The sequence below is a fragment of the Vidua chalybeata genome, chromosome 1, assembly GCF_026979565.1.
Source record: "Vidua chalybeata isolate OUT-0048 chromosome 1, bVidCha1 merged haplotype, whole genome shotgun sequence".
Lineage (NCBI taxonomy): Eukaryota > Metazoa > Chordata > Aves > Passeriformes > Viduidae > Vidua > Vidua chalybeata.
In genome coordinates, this window is record NC_071530.1 from 62,236,094 (window position 1) to 62,252,202 (window position 16,109).

The window sequence follows — 16,109 nt, forward strand, 5'->3', positions numbered from 1 at the left end:
AACCCTTGAAGTCAGATGTTCCCTGCACTGTAGTTAATACTAAAGACCTTTCAACGTTTGGTATCACATGTGGTAGCAAGACTTGTATTTTCTTTCTTGAATTTTCCAAATCCTGTCCACTTCCTTATGACCTGCATAGCTTCCAGATGATTTTAGGCTGCTATTTCCATTTTACTTCAAGGCTTCAAGAATTCTGAGCTTGGTTCAGCAAAGCACCAATGTTCATATAGCATAAGAAGATAGAACACCCTTTTCATGAAGTTATTACTAGATTTAGGTATATTTTCTTGTGTAATTATAGCAAAATTCAGCTACAATCAATAATATTTTCCCATTTCTAACACTGTAAGAAAATGAAACTATTAATACGCACATGAGTTATGTGTGCAGTGTGTGTGAGCACACAGCAAATGCCTTCAGTTTCAGCACTCACAAACATCTGTAAGTTGATGGATACAAACATGCACACACAGAATAATCTACAGAGAGCAGATGGCTCCACTGTGTATTGCCATGTCCACAGCACTTCTTTTGATTAAAACCTAGATTGAAGGCTGTCAGACACCCAGAACAAAACATCCTTGAGTGCATCCCATTCAATCATTCTGATTGTAACTACTTAATAAACACACCCTTCCTGGAGATACTTCATTTGGTATTTATATTTATTATCTAATGGTTATTTTAATGTACATTTGGGGTAATCAATCAAAATATCCAAGCAATAATCCTCTCCCTGTATTTTCAAATAATCAGAATACTCATACTGTTCTATTCTTCACACAGGTTTGTTTCACTGTACTTTATATGAGACTGAGAAGGGATTATATTTTCCTAATTTTCACCCATTTTTTTCCACAAACTAATTTTATTTTGGCTCTGACATGTCAAGGCACCAAAGCATTAGCTAAAATTCAATGAAGATTGCAGTCCTATGGGATTTAAGCCTATGCTTTAATGCTTTGCTGAAATTAGTAATCTCTGCAGGGAGACATGTAGAAGTTTGGTAATTTTCCCAGGAATTGCCAGTGAACAAATAAAACTCTTGTCATTTGCTGAGTATTGCCTGAACAGTGCCCACATACCAATAACCCAGGCCTAACCTGAACTGTGACATTAAAAAACTCCCTGAGCAAGTTTAACTGCGCCATTTATAGCTATGTATCAGCAAAATTGTCAACATATTTTCTTTCACAGTTGCAATAGGAAAACTACCAAATCTTTTTGGGATTTTCCCAAATTTTAGTTATGGGATAATTCTATCAGCTGCAAAATTGCGAGGTTTGTAAAGTTAGTCACCCAAAAATAGATTTACTGTCAAACAGGCCTTGATATGAAAGAGAACACATGAATATCTGTATGCTGTTTCTATTTAATAGCAAATTACTTAAAAAACAAAACAAAACAAAGTCTTAAAAAGCTTACATCTGCATATAAGTTTAATAACATTAGATAAGCTTAACAAAATAATGTGTTTATCAAGTAAAACTCAGTTAAGCCATCAAACAGCAGAAATTCATACAGGAAAACTATTAGCAAGATTTTTTGTTTCTTGCAGTTTCTTGCAGACAGTTTCTTGCCTAATTTCTTATTTTAATTCAGAATTATATGTTACTCATTAACAGTTGGTTTCCTTAAAAAAAGGAACCTGATACAAAATTCATGTTGTCAGTGTTGCAACGTGAATGATAAAATGGTTATATCTCTATTTCCAAACAGTCAGATTTGCTTTTCTGAAGAAATATATCCTGTCTTTCTTACAAGGAAACAGAGGTTTACATTTTAACAGAGGTTAACATTTTAAAAGTTAAGTAACACAGGGATTTCATATTCCCATGAAAGGAAATTATAATATTGGACTGTACTAGAATTTAGTGTAAGCTTTTAAATTACTCTTGTTGATATCTGTGAGTCTTTTAAGCATGAAAGGCACACAGAAAACTATGATATAATGGGGAAACTATAGTCATTGTACAGAAGTTATATATCACAAATCTATTAGTGTTCTCTAAACACTAAGAGTGATCCTGTCAAGAAAGTATATTTGTATTTCCAGATACAAGAAGGGGTAAGGTTTCACATCCGAAGACATAAAATAATCACAGAATCACAGGAAATACTTCCCCCTGGTTTACTAGCTGTTCAAAATAAAATAAATAAAGGATGAGAATAAATGCTGAATTGGAAGTTAATACAAAGAAATCTGTCCTGTTGAGCACTTTAAATTTTTGAAAAGGGAGATAAGAAGACCAATTTAGCAAGGATAGGAAGTAATTCAGCATATTCAGAGCTTTCTTATTGAGCTGAAATAGATTTAACAATGTTGTATGTGGTGCAATTTAAAGTGTGTTAACATTTAATATTGGGAAATGTAAGCAGGAAAAAGCAAATCTTGATTATACATACACATTAGGCTGTAAATTAGCTACTACCTCTGAGAAAATAGACTTTGAAGTCCCTAGGGATGGTATTAGAGATTCTTGGTAAAGGAATGAAGAACAACATATTTCATTGCCACAAAACATCAGTCACTTCCTTTCAAAGAAAACAGAAAAGGCTGAAAAGGAAGGACAAAGATACCAATAACTTCCATGTAATGAGAGATTAACTGGAGTCCTCAGTGAGGACAAGAGGCAGCTCGGGGTATATGAAGTTATGAAAAGCATGGGGGAGGTGATTAACCAATGATTACTTGTTTATTTCTCAGAGCACAAGAACAAGACAGCCCTCAATGAAATTACAAGGCAGCTGCTTTAAAGCAAACCAAGGGAAGTACTTTTTCATGCAGCACATAATTAAACAGCAGAACCCATGGGATCCTGTGGAGGTCAAAAAAGATAAGTTAATTCAAAATATATTAGAAATGTAAGACTGGCCTGTGTGTGGCTATTAAACATGATATTCCAGATGAAATTTCCATCTTGGAAGTCCTGATGGCTACAGTACAAGGTAAAAGGATTGCTCTGTTCCTTTGTATCTGTAGCCAGCTTTGCTTTAGTTCCCTTCCCCGGGCTTCTTGTGTTAACCCACTTCATAGTTGCCATCTCCTTCTTTCTTGTGCTCTTGTGCCTGACTTTCTCAATCTGTCTTTCCCTCCTTCCAGCTGTTTTCCAGATCAGTTGTTTTCACCACCACACACAGCCCAGATGGCTGAGCACTGAATACAGAGAGACACGTAATTCCTGTGCCTGGAGCTGCGTGATATCCCATGCTGCTCCTCTAGTGGCAGAAATAGGTGGAGTCAGTCACATAGAGGAAATACAAAGGGGAGAAGAATGCTTATGGTCTCCAGAAATATTATGTTATATTATCCACATGGATTATGTGTGGCTTTTCCTCCAGAACTCTGGCAGTTGATGGCTCTTGGGCAGTTTCACAAACACAGTGAAAGGCATTTCCTTGATTCAAAAAAACTACCATGTCTCAACTTGAAGTCACCCTCCCAGAGGTACTAGATTTCCACAGTGAAAAAAAGCTTTGATATTATCTGTACTGTGTGTGTCATAAATCACTTTTATTCTGTTCCCAAAAGCAGATCAATGTTTTTAGCCAAAGCTCAACAAGCAGCCTGCTTGTGGCAGACACAGCCCATGGAAAGTTCCATCCGGAGAGTTTCAGGCTGGCAAATTTTAAACTGGAAAGAGCAATTTATAATGGAAATCATTAAGAACTCTCATGCATGCCTATCCAGTTCTTCCAAACCTCTTACTTTCTCCACTTAAAGTATGTGTGTGCATGTATGCATGTGTATATTTTCACATACATTCAAACTGGCACCACTGAAATGATACTAAGAGAATGTCGTTTCTGTAATCCTCTTTCTCCACTGAACAGCCTTTGCCTGGGTTTTCCAGCACAGCACACCCTTGCACAGCATAAGCAGGGCATTTGAACATGGCACAATACCATTTTAAGCCACTATTACAGTTTCAGCTACCACAGTTGGCAATTACTTGAAGAAAAGAAAACGACCGGCCTATTGAAGAGCGTGTAACCAAGCCCGCAAGGATCCTTTGGGATATTCCAGGTTCCGAGCATGCCAGCAGCTGTGAGCTGAACAGAGAGCTTGCAGCGCTGACCGAGCTCTCCTTGGAACACAATACCACATTGTCCGGGGCAAGCGTAAGACCACTCCTGCAGATAAGATGAGCTTGGCAGAAAAACTTGCAAGCTAAACATATCACTTAAAGCTTACTATTAATTTTTCCCTTTTTTTCCCTGTGAAGGGTCTCTGTAAAAATAAATGAGTAAATAAATACTTCTTCCTGGGACTGTTTTGGCTGTGACACTCTAGCTCTCCCCTGCTTGGGGCAGCTGCGAGCTCTGCCGGTGCCTGACAAACGTGTGCTTTTGGCAGGAACCTGGGGCAGGGAGACTCCGCTGGGGCAGCGGCTGTCCGTGCGCACCCGTCCGCACCGAACCCGCGGGCGCCGCGGCGCGCGCGGTGCCACCGCGCAAGGCCACCGCGCCCGCGGGCGGCGGGAGGCAGCAGATGCAGCCCCGGGGATGGCGAGGGCTTCCCGCTCCCCGCCCCCGGCGCCCGTCCCGCCCCGCCCGGCCGTCGGCGGCGGCCCCGCCTCACGGAGGGCCCCGGGGCGGGCGCGGCGCGGCGCGGAGCGGGCGCGGCGGCGGCGGGAGGTGCGCGCAGGTGGCCCCGGGGCCGTGCGGCGGCGGGAGGGGGGGGATGCGGCATGGCCGAGCCACCCGGAGCCCCGCAGCGCACCACCGGCTCCACCCTGCTGCACCCGCTGAGCGCGCTGCTGGGCATCCCGCTGGACCAGGTGAGGCTGCGAGCCGCGCCGGGAGCGCCGGGCCCGGGCGGCATCCTCAGGGCGGATCCCTGGCCGGCAGGGACGGCGGGTCAGTCTCTGTCACGCCGTGTCTGCCCAGGGGCCTCGGGAGCAGCGCGGAGAGCCCGCGGTAGGAGCGGGTTTGGGCGGGGGTCGGGCTGCTGTCACCGGGGAAGCGTTTCGTTTTTCCCGGCAATGCCTGGCGCTTTTCCTGCTCTCGCAAGAAGTCGCCGCTGGATGCTGCTGGATGCTGTCAGTCACGGTTAGGCTGACTGGGGCAGAGTTTGGAATGCTTCAGGAGCTCTGGTGCTGGTCCATCTCTGGGAACTGCGTGCGGAGATGCGGGGTGCCCTGTAGGGAATCCTTACGTTCAGGCACTGTTTTCGTGGCTACAGGACTGTAGAAGGGAAGCTCAGAAGCCGCTTCCAACATAGTCCAAGTGCCCGATGGAATTGCAAAGTGCATATATGGAGATAGGCAGAACACACAGACACACAAGTGGTCTTCTGGGAGGGCAAGTTTGCCTTAAATCCTTAACAGCATCATAGATTTTTGGCTGTGGTTGTGTTTTCTAATTGTTTATGTTCTCCTAGTTAACTTTATCCCTAACAGGCAGAAAAACGTTGCTCTCCCCTACCCCCTGCCTTTTATTGTCTCTCAAGCCTGCATGCACCTGCTGCCTTCCTGCATTCTTTCAGCAACAAGGAAGTTAAGTCTGGAAGTTTGTGCTGAACAGAAAAAGACTCCACCAAACTACTAGGAAGTTGATCTGTGCTCTAAGAAACCAGGGCAGCAGAGGTATGCTTGGTAAAATATCAACAGAAGATTGAGATTTATTTGCTTTCTTCTGTTTGCAGAGTGAGTGGTGCTATGTGTCATTTTTTACTACTGTTTGTTTTTAAAGCTGACTAAGGAATATGTCATTTTGTAGATTAAACTCCTTCATCTAACCATGCCAATTTTCCCTTTTTTTGACAGAAAACAGGTTTTGATGCAAGAAGACAGATATGTTGCTCAACACTAAAACAAATAAAGTCAAACAATAAAGGCCTCTAATTATCTGTGAGCTATTAGTTTAGGAGAAGGCACATGAATAGTGATAGCTTCTTTTTTTGAGGTATTCCATGCCATGATTGATGTATGCAGGAGCACCAAAGAAACCAGGAATAGCAAACATTTACTGTTCCAGCTTGTTTGTGGTACCACAGTGTACGTACAGTGTTGGGCTGACTCAGTTCCCAAACAATGAAGTCTTGAAAGACTGCAGTTTTTCTTTCTAAACTTTCAAAATCTTGCCCTTCCATTCAGCTGAGGTGATACAGAGATGGTACTGTCTGTGGAGAAGATTCTTCTCATGCTCTTCTGGGCCTGAGAACACTTCACTGCATCTGGTTATGTGCTGTGTTTGTCCCTGGGCTCTGGTCTCATGGGTGCTGGTGGTAGGCACTTCTGTGTTTGCTGGTTTGCTTCTCGAGCCCACAGCAGAAAGCAGGGGCCACGTGCTCTGAGGTCAGCAGTGTGGCTGGGCTCTGTGAGTGTGTGTGCAGGTGTGGGTGCTGTCCCTGCCCATGACCCTACTGGCTCAAGTGGCACGGGACAGTGATGGGCCAGGAGGAACTCCCCTTTTGTGGGGTTCATCACAGAACTGCAGCATAGCTGCAATGACATAGAACTTTCCTCACCTGAAAATCCCTCTAATTAATTGTCCCTGTGAGATTATGCTGTCAATACTTTTTAAAATTTCCCCCACTCCTCTTGCCCCACTGCTGTATGGTGCACCATGCCAAGCATCAGGGACTTCTGCTGTCCTGGAACAGGATATACCCAGATCGTGGGTACGCGTGGAAGCACTGTGCCACCACTGTTCCCTCAAATTGCATGAGTCTCAACTCTGACCTGCAGTGCTAAGGCCCTCAGAAGCAAAAAAAAAAAAATCTTTTTTACATGACTTTTCTGCCAGGTGGATAGCTTCTCTTCCTCATAAGAATGAGGGAGTGTTTTGCTGGAGCAGAGAGAAGTTCAGTCACATGCTCCTCTGTGCAGAATGGAGCTCTGTATATGAAGGACAATTTTGCCAGATCTGAATCCCATGTGGAGCAGGGACTGGTTTTACAGAAGCCCCTTCCTGCAGTGCTGACAGGCTCTCTGTGCCTTCTGCTTGGTGCCCAGGCTGCAGCAGAGGAGGTATCTCTGGTTTGCCACTCTGTGTCCCTGTCATTGTGCTTAGCCTGTTGGATGGTGACAGTCCCAGTCTCCCTCTGGTCCATGCAGCTGGCAGTTCTGCATGGCTGGCCCTGAACCTTCAAAAATTCCAGGATGTGCCTGGAGAGAAAGAGGTAAAGGTGGAGTTTAGACCCTTCAGGTCACTGTAATATGTGAAAGCCATGTGTCTTTGTGTTAAAAGAACAGAGGACTTGTCCCTTCTTTTATAGAGAGTGGGTTTTCCATGAGAACTGTGCTATGAGAGAGATTTCACTCAATGTACAAGACCAGAAAAAAAGTTGAGCTGAAGGTCTGAGGAATGAAGGTTGTAATTGTTACCCTTCCATGCCTGGGGCAGAAAAGCTGTGGCAATGGTACTTGGAAAATGTTTTGTCATTTCAGAAGCATCTGTTGTGTCACTCAATATGGGAAGCATGGATGACTATGAAAATGTTGTTTTTCACATTGGTGGTTTTCTTAAGAAAAAAATTGCAACTTGGGTTTAAAAGCAGCTCAGAATTACAGAGGATGGAGCTCCTCTCTGCACTGTGTACCTGGCAGACAGCTCACATTTTGTCTAGGAGACAGTGAACTGCATGAGGACATAACGGTGTTTTCTGCTTAAGATGCTAAAACAATCCTGATGTGTCAGCATGTCTCTTCAATGGATGATTATCTTTGAATTTAGCATTGAAATATTATTTTTTAAGAAGTGCTATATGTGGTAACAAGATTAATGATCTTGAAAGAGAAGATGAAAAGACTCTCTGTGTTCAATTAATTCTCATATCTCAGGAAAGCAGACTTTGAAGTTTAGTTGACTTGTGTTCTAAAAATATCTGTCTAGGTCAATGGTATGCCTTCAGCAGCATTTGCAAATGAATTTTGGGGTGTTTTTTATTTCCATACCATGTATTCCCCAAATCGTTGATGCAGGAATTTTGTCTCTCCCTTTTGCTTATACAATGACTTTTGGCAAAGTATACACTTTTTTGTTATACATGCCCAAAATCACAAATTTCAGGATATAGTCCTCTACAATAAATCAGTGAGATATGGGAAGTCAAACATTAAACTTGATAGTGAAATTTATGTAAACAAAGCATGTGCATGTGAAAATACTGTGAAGAAATAAATATACTATTTCAAGCTATATTAAAAGGAAATTTAATGGCATTGTTTATTCATATGCAGTTTTACCATGCCATCCTAAGCTCTAGGCATCTCTAGAAGTAATTCAGGCTCAGAGGGTTAAGACACATGATTAAAAAGTTTCACTTCCCAAGGTTATTTTGTAGTACCCTTGATATGCCAGGTTACCTATTGCTTTAGAAGTAGCAACTCTAGTGCAAATGGTGAACTGCTGTACAGCAAACCTTACATTTTATCAGGCCTTGTTACCCTGACCTATTGTCAGACAGTACCAAGGCTGTTAACTTTGAGGAAAGTAAGTTCAGAGAAAATTCCCTCAAAAACCTGTATGAGCATCTTCTCATGTTTCTGTCAGAGGGTTTTTAATTTTGGTGTTTCCATTGATGAGGCCAGCATGTTTCCCCAAAGCGGAAAAAAAAATTTCACTTGAACTTAATTTTGTCTGCTGCTGGGAATGAAAAACTTTTCATTTTAATTCTTTCATTGTGGGTCATCTGCATATTTATATTTTGGCAGCAGTTTAAATAAGAAAAACTAACTGTAGAGGTATTCGGGGACATGCCTCTGAATCTTGGGATAGTTGGAGTATTAAAAATGTCTTTCCACCATTCCTTAAGTTTGAAAAACTCTCTGCACAAAGCATGATGGTAAACTGGTTTAAAAAGGAGAAAGAAGAAAAAAACAATGTATCTTTTTTAACTTTTACAAAAATCAACATGTATTCTAATCCCAAATCAGGGATGGTTTTGTTAACTTTTTTCTTAACATTTTTCTTTTCTTTTCTTTTCTTTTCTTTTCTTTTCTTTTCTTTTCTTTTCTTTTCTTTTCTTTTCTTTTCTTTTCTTTTCTTTCTGTCTGACTTCAGTTTTACTTCTCTGCTTTTTGATTAAACTAATCAGAAGATCTGTTAGTCCCAAGCTTCTTTGCATGACTTTTCTTATCCAGTTTTTGGGCAGTGTAAAGTCAAATAAAAAACTATCTTTCTAGGAACTTAACAGACTTTAGTCTGTGAACTTTGAGGATCCTTTAATGGTTGTCAATAGAGACATTAGAAAATGTAATGCTGAGGAAAGAAAGGTAATTTGTCATAGACCAAAGTGAGATAATTGAAGGTGGAAGTTCATTAAAGATTTAAGCAGGGTTAGTATCAGGTTTTTAACTGAAAAAAGCTGTTCTGAAGTTCTGGAAAAAACTGTCGTGGTTGGTATGAACTATGCTACATTTCAATTTCCTAATGTCATTATTTTACAGCTGAAAATTCTACATTTCCATTTTGAATTGCAGCAGTATTTGTTACATTAGATCCCTCCCTGCCTAACACACTCAAGTGCAAAAAAAAAAAAAAAAAAGCTATGTAAATTTTAGTTATTTGAGAAGCAAAAAGAAAAAATAAGTGAAATTTGAATTCAACACATTTATAGAGAAATATTACTTACATTGCCAAAACCAACTTTAATATTGAGCTTTTCTGACTTTTGAATACTTTGGTTTTGTAAAACTGTTTTCCTTAAAAGAAACCATTAGCTTCTTATTATAATGCCATGAAGGAGAAGGCATGATGTAAAGAACAGAGGAAGAATCTTAGTGACCCTCGTTTGGGTCCCCAGTTAAACAGGTGCTTGTGAACAGGGCAGTTCATAGTGCATTTACAGTAAATCCAGTCTCTGACTTGTTTCAGTCACTTGTGCAAGGTCCAGGAGTCTGTATCCTCCTGGGACAATCTTGGGACAGTGCTATGTTACTTTCTTCCAAAGTTTAAGGCCCCAGAGGAGACCCAAAGCATTTTTTTTTTCTGTTCAGGTCAGCTATGACTAACAATTACAATAAATACACGTTCTCTGCTTTGGAAATGTGTGTTGCCTTTTCCAACATGTTCTCACTGTGTTTGGCACTGTAGTCTTGAACCTTATGGCTGATGTCTTGATACTATGAGTGTAAATATTTCCACATCCCTCATGCCTTAAAAACAAAGCCTGTCCTAAAACTCCATCCTGGAGTTTTTTAATTTGGCAAGGGACAAAAGTGCAACTGGGATCAGCTGCTTACAATTTTCCACCTTTTAAGCACTTTCCTTCTCATCTGTGTTAAACAAGATCTGGAAAAATAAATGTTGAAGGGCTGCATAAAGCTCCCTGAAACCTTCTCTGTGTATTAATCATGCCAGCACTGATTTAGTGGTGCTCTGCAGCTATTTTGAGAAAATCTAAAGTAGTGATGAAGACTCTTGGGCTCCAGCCTAGGGGTCTAGGCACTGAGCACAGAGCTGGCTCTGTGTTTTCAGGGGAGCCCCTGATGCTTAGGGATTTGCTGTGTGTTTGCCAGCCTGGCACGGTATTTTACACTCTGGCTGCTCCTTGGCTCCCGTTACAGTTCACAAGGATGGGCAGCACTGGAGGCAGGCTTGCCAAACTGCCAAGTGCTGCTGCTAGTCCCTGAGCAGGGGAGGCTGCAGCACTGGGCTTGGCATTACTGCAGGAATCCAACCTTTTGTACTTGTCCAAAACCAAGTAACAGGTAACATGACTTTTAAAATATGTCAATGGGCCACGTTTTACTTTGGAGTGAAAAAAATCCTTCTTTATGTTACTTAGTAGTTACAGATAACCTTGATGGTACCAAACTTCATCTCCTGGATGCTTGGATAGTCTAGTGAGGGTCATTAAGGAGCTTTTCCAGAAACTCAGGCCCGCTCTTAAAAGTACAGCTTGATGCAAAAATTTCTACAGTTAGTTCACTAATAGTGATGAGACTGTTTATGTTAAAATGTAGTTTGGACCAGGAGTGTGCTTTTGGAAGCCCTTGACTGTCCCCACTGGGCACACTTCGGACACTAAGTGGCCCTGGAGAATCTACACAGGGTTCCTTTCTGAGAATGTGAAGCCAGAGGGTGCTCCCCAGGGACCTGCAGTCCCTCAGCTGTTGAGGGGCACACAGCACTTGAGTTCAGCTCCTCTGACCTGAGACCCTCCAGACAATGAGTCACAGGAAGGAGGCACCTCAACCTCAGCTACTTTGCTCTTCAGTGCCATTTTTGCTCCACCTCAGCACTTGCTGAGATGGACATAGTGGAATTCTCTGACCTTCACCTGGTGGTTCCTTCAGCACGCAGCACTGGTCAGGCTTGTTTGGTCACTCCTGAATAGGTGGAATCCAGCCCGTTCTGCACAGGGCTCAGGCAGGTCAGCCAGGCCTGCCTTTGCCAACAGAGAGAACGAATGGCCCATGGAGAAAAACAGCGAAGGGAAACCCTTTGGGTGGTCCTTTCCCAGAGCAAGATTGCATCACTCTCCCTTCTTATGACCTTGTTTGGGAATGTTTATTTTCACCAGTCCTTTTTTTCCCCCGGCTTAAAGCATTTTAAACAGCTTTTGCAAAATCACAGGTGAGCACAGATGTACAACCAAAAGCACACATTCTGACAGAAATGGTTTTTTTTAGAAGTTTTTTGGATGGGGCCTACTTACAGTATGTTGCATCCTTAATGGAGTTGAGTGGAAATATATTTTCTCTTGTGTTTTTAGCTTCCCTCATGATAAGAAAATTTCAGGCTTTAAAAAACCAATCTTAATAGTGTGAGGAGAAAAACTCTTGTAAACATATTTTTGAATAAAATATGTTGAATCATTTACAAATTTCCAAAGAATTTGTTCTCAATCATTCCTCTAAGTGTTAGTAAAATACCCAAATAGAAGGCAATTTTTAAAACCAAAATCCAAAGTATTAACTAGACAGCTTTTCCAGCCAGGAATTATTTTTATTTTTTTCTTCAATGGGAAATGGTACTCATTGTTCTGAAAACTTTTAATAAAGTTAATCAATCAGTCTGTAGAATGAGTGTTGCCATGCTATCTGGTCTGAGGCAAAACAAATACTAAACATCAGAACAATTCTTCATTTCCCTCTTTCTGGTTGCTTTGTCCTTGTGAGATTTGGTGTTTGCCTGGTGACAGACTGTCTGGATAATGGGAGTTTTGCCTGTACCCTCATGTCACACTCTGCAGTGTAGTGGGTGGAAAGCTGTCTCAAAGCATGTGAGCTGCCTACCTAGATGACTTAAGCAAAAAACAAATAGACCTGAGTGTGTGTATCTGGCTGCTAAATCCCAGACAAAGACCTGGCAACACTATGGAATAGCAAGTTTTAAATTTTTGATCAGTGAGAGATTATATTCTGTGGTCTTCAAGTTCAGTGAGTATGTCAGATTGGGGACATCTGGGATGGAAAAGGGAGGTGTTGTAGTTTGACACAGAAATAATTTTTTTCAGGAAGTTAAGTCAAACCAATCAGTAGTCAAGTTTAAATATTAGCACCTGGAGTAACCACTAAAAGTGTAGACACACCTCTGAGAACACAGGGAGTTAAAAGCAAGAACTCCCAGAAGAACTCTCTTTAGTTCCAGTCGTCAAAAAGTACAGTGCAGACCTCCCCTACCCAACCACAGGCTGGGTGGGGGAGGGGAAGCCATACAACCTAATCAAAGTAAGCGAAGGGTAAAGCGACTAGAACCAGGCCAGCTCCTACAGACAGAAAGGCAGAGAGAAACAAAAATACCTTTATTCCCCCACCAAAAGAGAAAGAGATAAAGAGCCTGATGGCACCTAGAAATTTACTGGAAAAAAAAGAAAGAGAAAGGGGAGGAAGATACCAGGTATAAAAGTTGAGAGTTCTGGACAAAGATTTCAGCTGTCCGGGGAGTCCGAGACTTTTAACCCTTTTCTAAGAAATGAAAGCTTTGTAAAATATTACTCCTCTTCAATTTCAAGTAGAAAAGAAATACTCTGAGACCTGAGATGTTAGAAGAAGAAATTTTTAAGTAAGAAGAGATGATAGAGTAGCTTTTAGCTAGACTTTTCTTATTAGCCATAAACTAAACCAAATTCACCTACAACAGAGACTGCATTTTTAAAGAAATACAATCGTAAACCAAAAATACCTGCTTCAGCAACTACCAGCCCAGGAATGGAAAAAACAGAAAAACTCTAAAGAGAGTGTAGTGATGCCCTCTATCTTCAAGAAGAAAATAATCTCTATTCTTAGACCCTCAGCCCCAAAGGGAAAATAGAGAGAGACTGTAGTCCCAAAATGAAAAGCTGAACTGTTGTCTCTTCTAGTCCTTAGCAAAGCATCCTTAAAGGAGCCCTATAGACAATCTGTCCATGCATAGTAGTGAAAGCACTATAACATGAAAAAAAAGTATCACACTGACAGATTTTCTCCAAACAGTTGCCATGTATGACATGAGAACACAAGAAGTAGCAACTGTGTTTCCTGAGAAGTCCATAGTACAAGAAAGACTCCTCTCTCCCTAAATAAACTGAGTATTAATTATCTGAAAAGTAGCAACTTAATCAGAAATCCCGAGTAATGTTTTATAGTAGTTGTTCTAGAAATTAAGTGAAAAGAAGAGTGTTTTAGAAAGTCTTCATCCTAAATTTAGTGTGTGTGTCTTTTATAGTAGTAGTAGTTTAATAAAGTTTTTTTCCTTTGTTATTAAGCTTAAGCCTGCTCTACTCTGTTCCTAATAACATCTCACAGAATTTATATTAAAAAAGTGTATTTTCATAGAGGCACTGGCATTGCACCACTGTCAAACCACAACAGGAGGCAAGAAAATACTCTTTTAAATAATTTCTTTGGATTATGTGCATAATACTAGAAAAGCTAAATAGCAACTTCAGTGCAAGAAACAGACCTCAAATGCTGACTGTAATGAAATGGGTGAATGTTTGCTGCTTCCATAGGCACTGGTCTTGTGACAAATCTCTAATTGGACTTCAGCAATTTCTTCATTTGTGGTTTCTTGTTCAAGTGCAATTTGGCCCTGGTATGTAGATAGGGCAGGAATGGGGAAGGCAAAATGACAAGGTAAAGCATAAAATAGAGGACCTCCTGCTTTCAGTATTTTTTTAATAACTCCTGTGCTTGTTTTCATGCTCATGTATTGGTTTTAAGTAAAACTTTTTATTTTTAAAGGACCACTGAATAGAAAAGTTTTCATTTTTAACTCTTACATCTGGCTTAAATGACATTATAAACTGGTGAAAGTAGTTTTTTTTCCCCTATTACCAGTGCAAAGTAGTGTTAAAGAGAGTACAGTAGTGACTGTTTATCTCATGTGCACACACATAGAGGGCAGGTTCAAATCCCTGACTCCTACAGTTTGCTTTAAATATTTATACCAGCAAATTCCAGCTGATCAATCACTAATTTATCTGTTGTAGAGAGAGTTTTATAATTACTCTGTTCACTCATAAGTGTAGTTTAAGTAGTCTGACATTTACAATTCTTATGTGCCAGGGTTTCTCAGGATATTTTGCCAACTATGCTGTATTGAGGGTGAAAACAAAGTGTGGACAAATGGAGACAGTGACTGAGAAGTTAAAGTTCATTTTTTAAAAATTAAATGCAGTTTTTGATGGCAGCACTAGGCTTCCACAGTGAGTTGTAGGCACGGTTAGGACCCACAGCTGTCTTTGCTCTTTGCCTCTGTGTATGTTTGTGTTCATGCTAATTCTCTAGAGGCAGAAAATTGTGGTCTGTAGTTGCCACAGCAACAATAACACTGCATTCAGAGTATGGGTGGGTTTTCCCTACTTTGTACAAGAATGTTGAAAGTGTAGGCATATTGCTGTGAGACACTGTGCAATATGATAGACTCTTGAGAGAGAAAACACTTGTTTGTTTTTTTTTCAGAGAATATAATTTTAATTTTGTGTTACCTTTATTACTACTTCTCTGATAGGGTATTTCCCAATTTGCAAACCTAACATTGCAGAGAGGAAAATGGGCTCAGCAGTTTGGAAAAAAGAAAGTTTCAGAGGTGTTCTGCTGATGCTAATCAGTAAATAAAATGAGGATTAGAACAAAGAATGGTCAGGGCAGAATGACATAACTATATTTCTGTTCCATTGTGGTTGGTTTTGTCAATGAAAAGATGACTATAGCTGTTCTTTGCCATGAACCAGCATGAAAATTTGAACTAGATAAAAGAAAAAAAAATACAGGGTAAGCTTATTTTCTTAAACCTGCTAAAGCAAAGTGAAGTAACAGAGAGGTTTGCTTTAGAAATGTGACTTTTAAGAGGGATCATGGTGAAAGTGTATGTGAGCAGCATGAAAGAAATTGATCTAGGCCTTAGATCATGTAATAGAATGTGTTGAAAGATCATTTAGCTTCAACCCTTATGCCAGGGAACTTCCACTAGAATATGTTACTCAGAGCCCTAGGTGGCCTTGAACACCTCCAGGGATGAGGAGTTCACAGCCTTTTTGGTCAAGCAAAGAAGGGATTTATTCCCTTCTGTCTCCCAGTGTTTCTTCACGTTCAGAGAAACATGTGATAGGCGGCAGATTCAACAGTGATTAAGATTAAGGTGTTTTTTATGTAGTCCAGACCTGGCTGTGAAACCCTTTCAACAGGAGGCTGTGAAGGCCAAGAACTTGGCCAGAGCCAGAGTGCACTTGCATGTTTCTATGAAAGACATGAGTTTCTAGGGTAAGCATAGCTTAAAAGAAAAACCTTTTGGAAGTACCTGCTTTTTTGCTGGCTCCTTTCAGGGCTTGTTCCCTCTGTTGGCGCTGGTTTCTGTCAGCCCTTCTTCTGGTGTTCCTGATGCCTGTAGGATCCCAAATTACTGCTGACAGTCCAAAGCATGGCTACTTCCATTATGGGTGGGTGGCTCTGCTCGAGTCATCATCCCCTCCCAGACCTTGACTCATGCTGGATTTATTATTTGAGTTTCTTCACATGGTGATAATATAGCAGGAAGCACCAGATCTCTGCAGGGAAGATTAGCCAACACCCAGGAGATGTCACTTCTCTCACATCCCACTTTCAGGCAGCCCCAGCTGCAGCTGTCCTTCTGTTTATTAGTTTATATAAAAAGTAACTGGCTCCTTATATGATTTGAAATGTATTCCCCTGTTGGGTTATCTTCTTACTTTTCTGTTCTGATTATTAACTGCT

General features: G+C 41.0%; 1 protein-coding gene across 2 annotated transcripts in view; it reads left to right on the plus strand.

Annotated features, from left to right (window-relative positions):
* Positions 1 to 4,691: 4,691 nt before the first annotated feature.
* Positions 4,692 to 16,109, plus strand: part of MBOAT1 (membrane bound O-acyltransferase domain containing 1) — a 71,773-nt gene continuing 60,355 nt past the window's right edge. For both annotated transcript variants that reach the window (XM_053943918.1, XM_053943909.1), the window contains exon 1: positions 4,692 to 4,781. In XM_053943918.1, coding sequence (XP_053799893.1) covers positions 4,692 to 4,781 — 90 coding nt within the window. The remainder of the gene's footprint in view (positions 4,782 to 16,109) is intronic.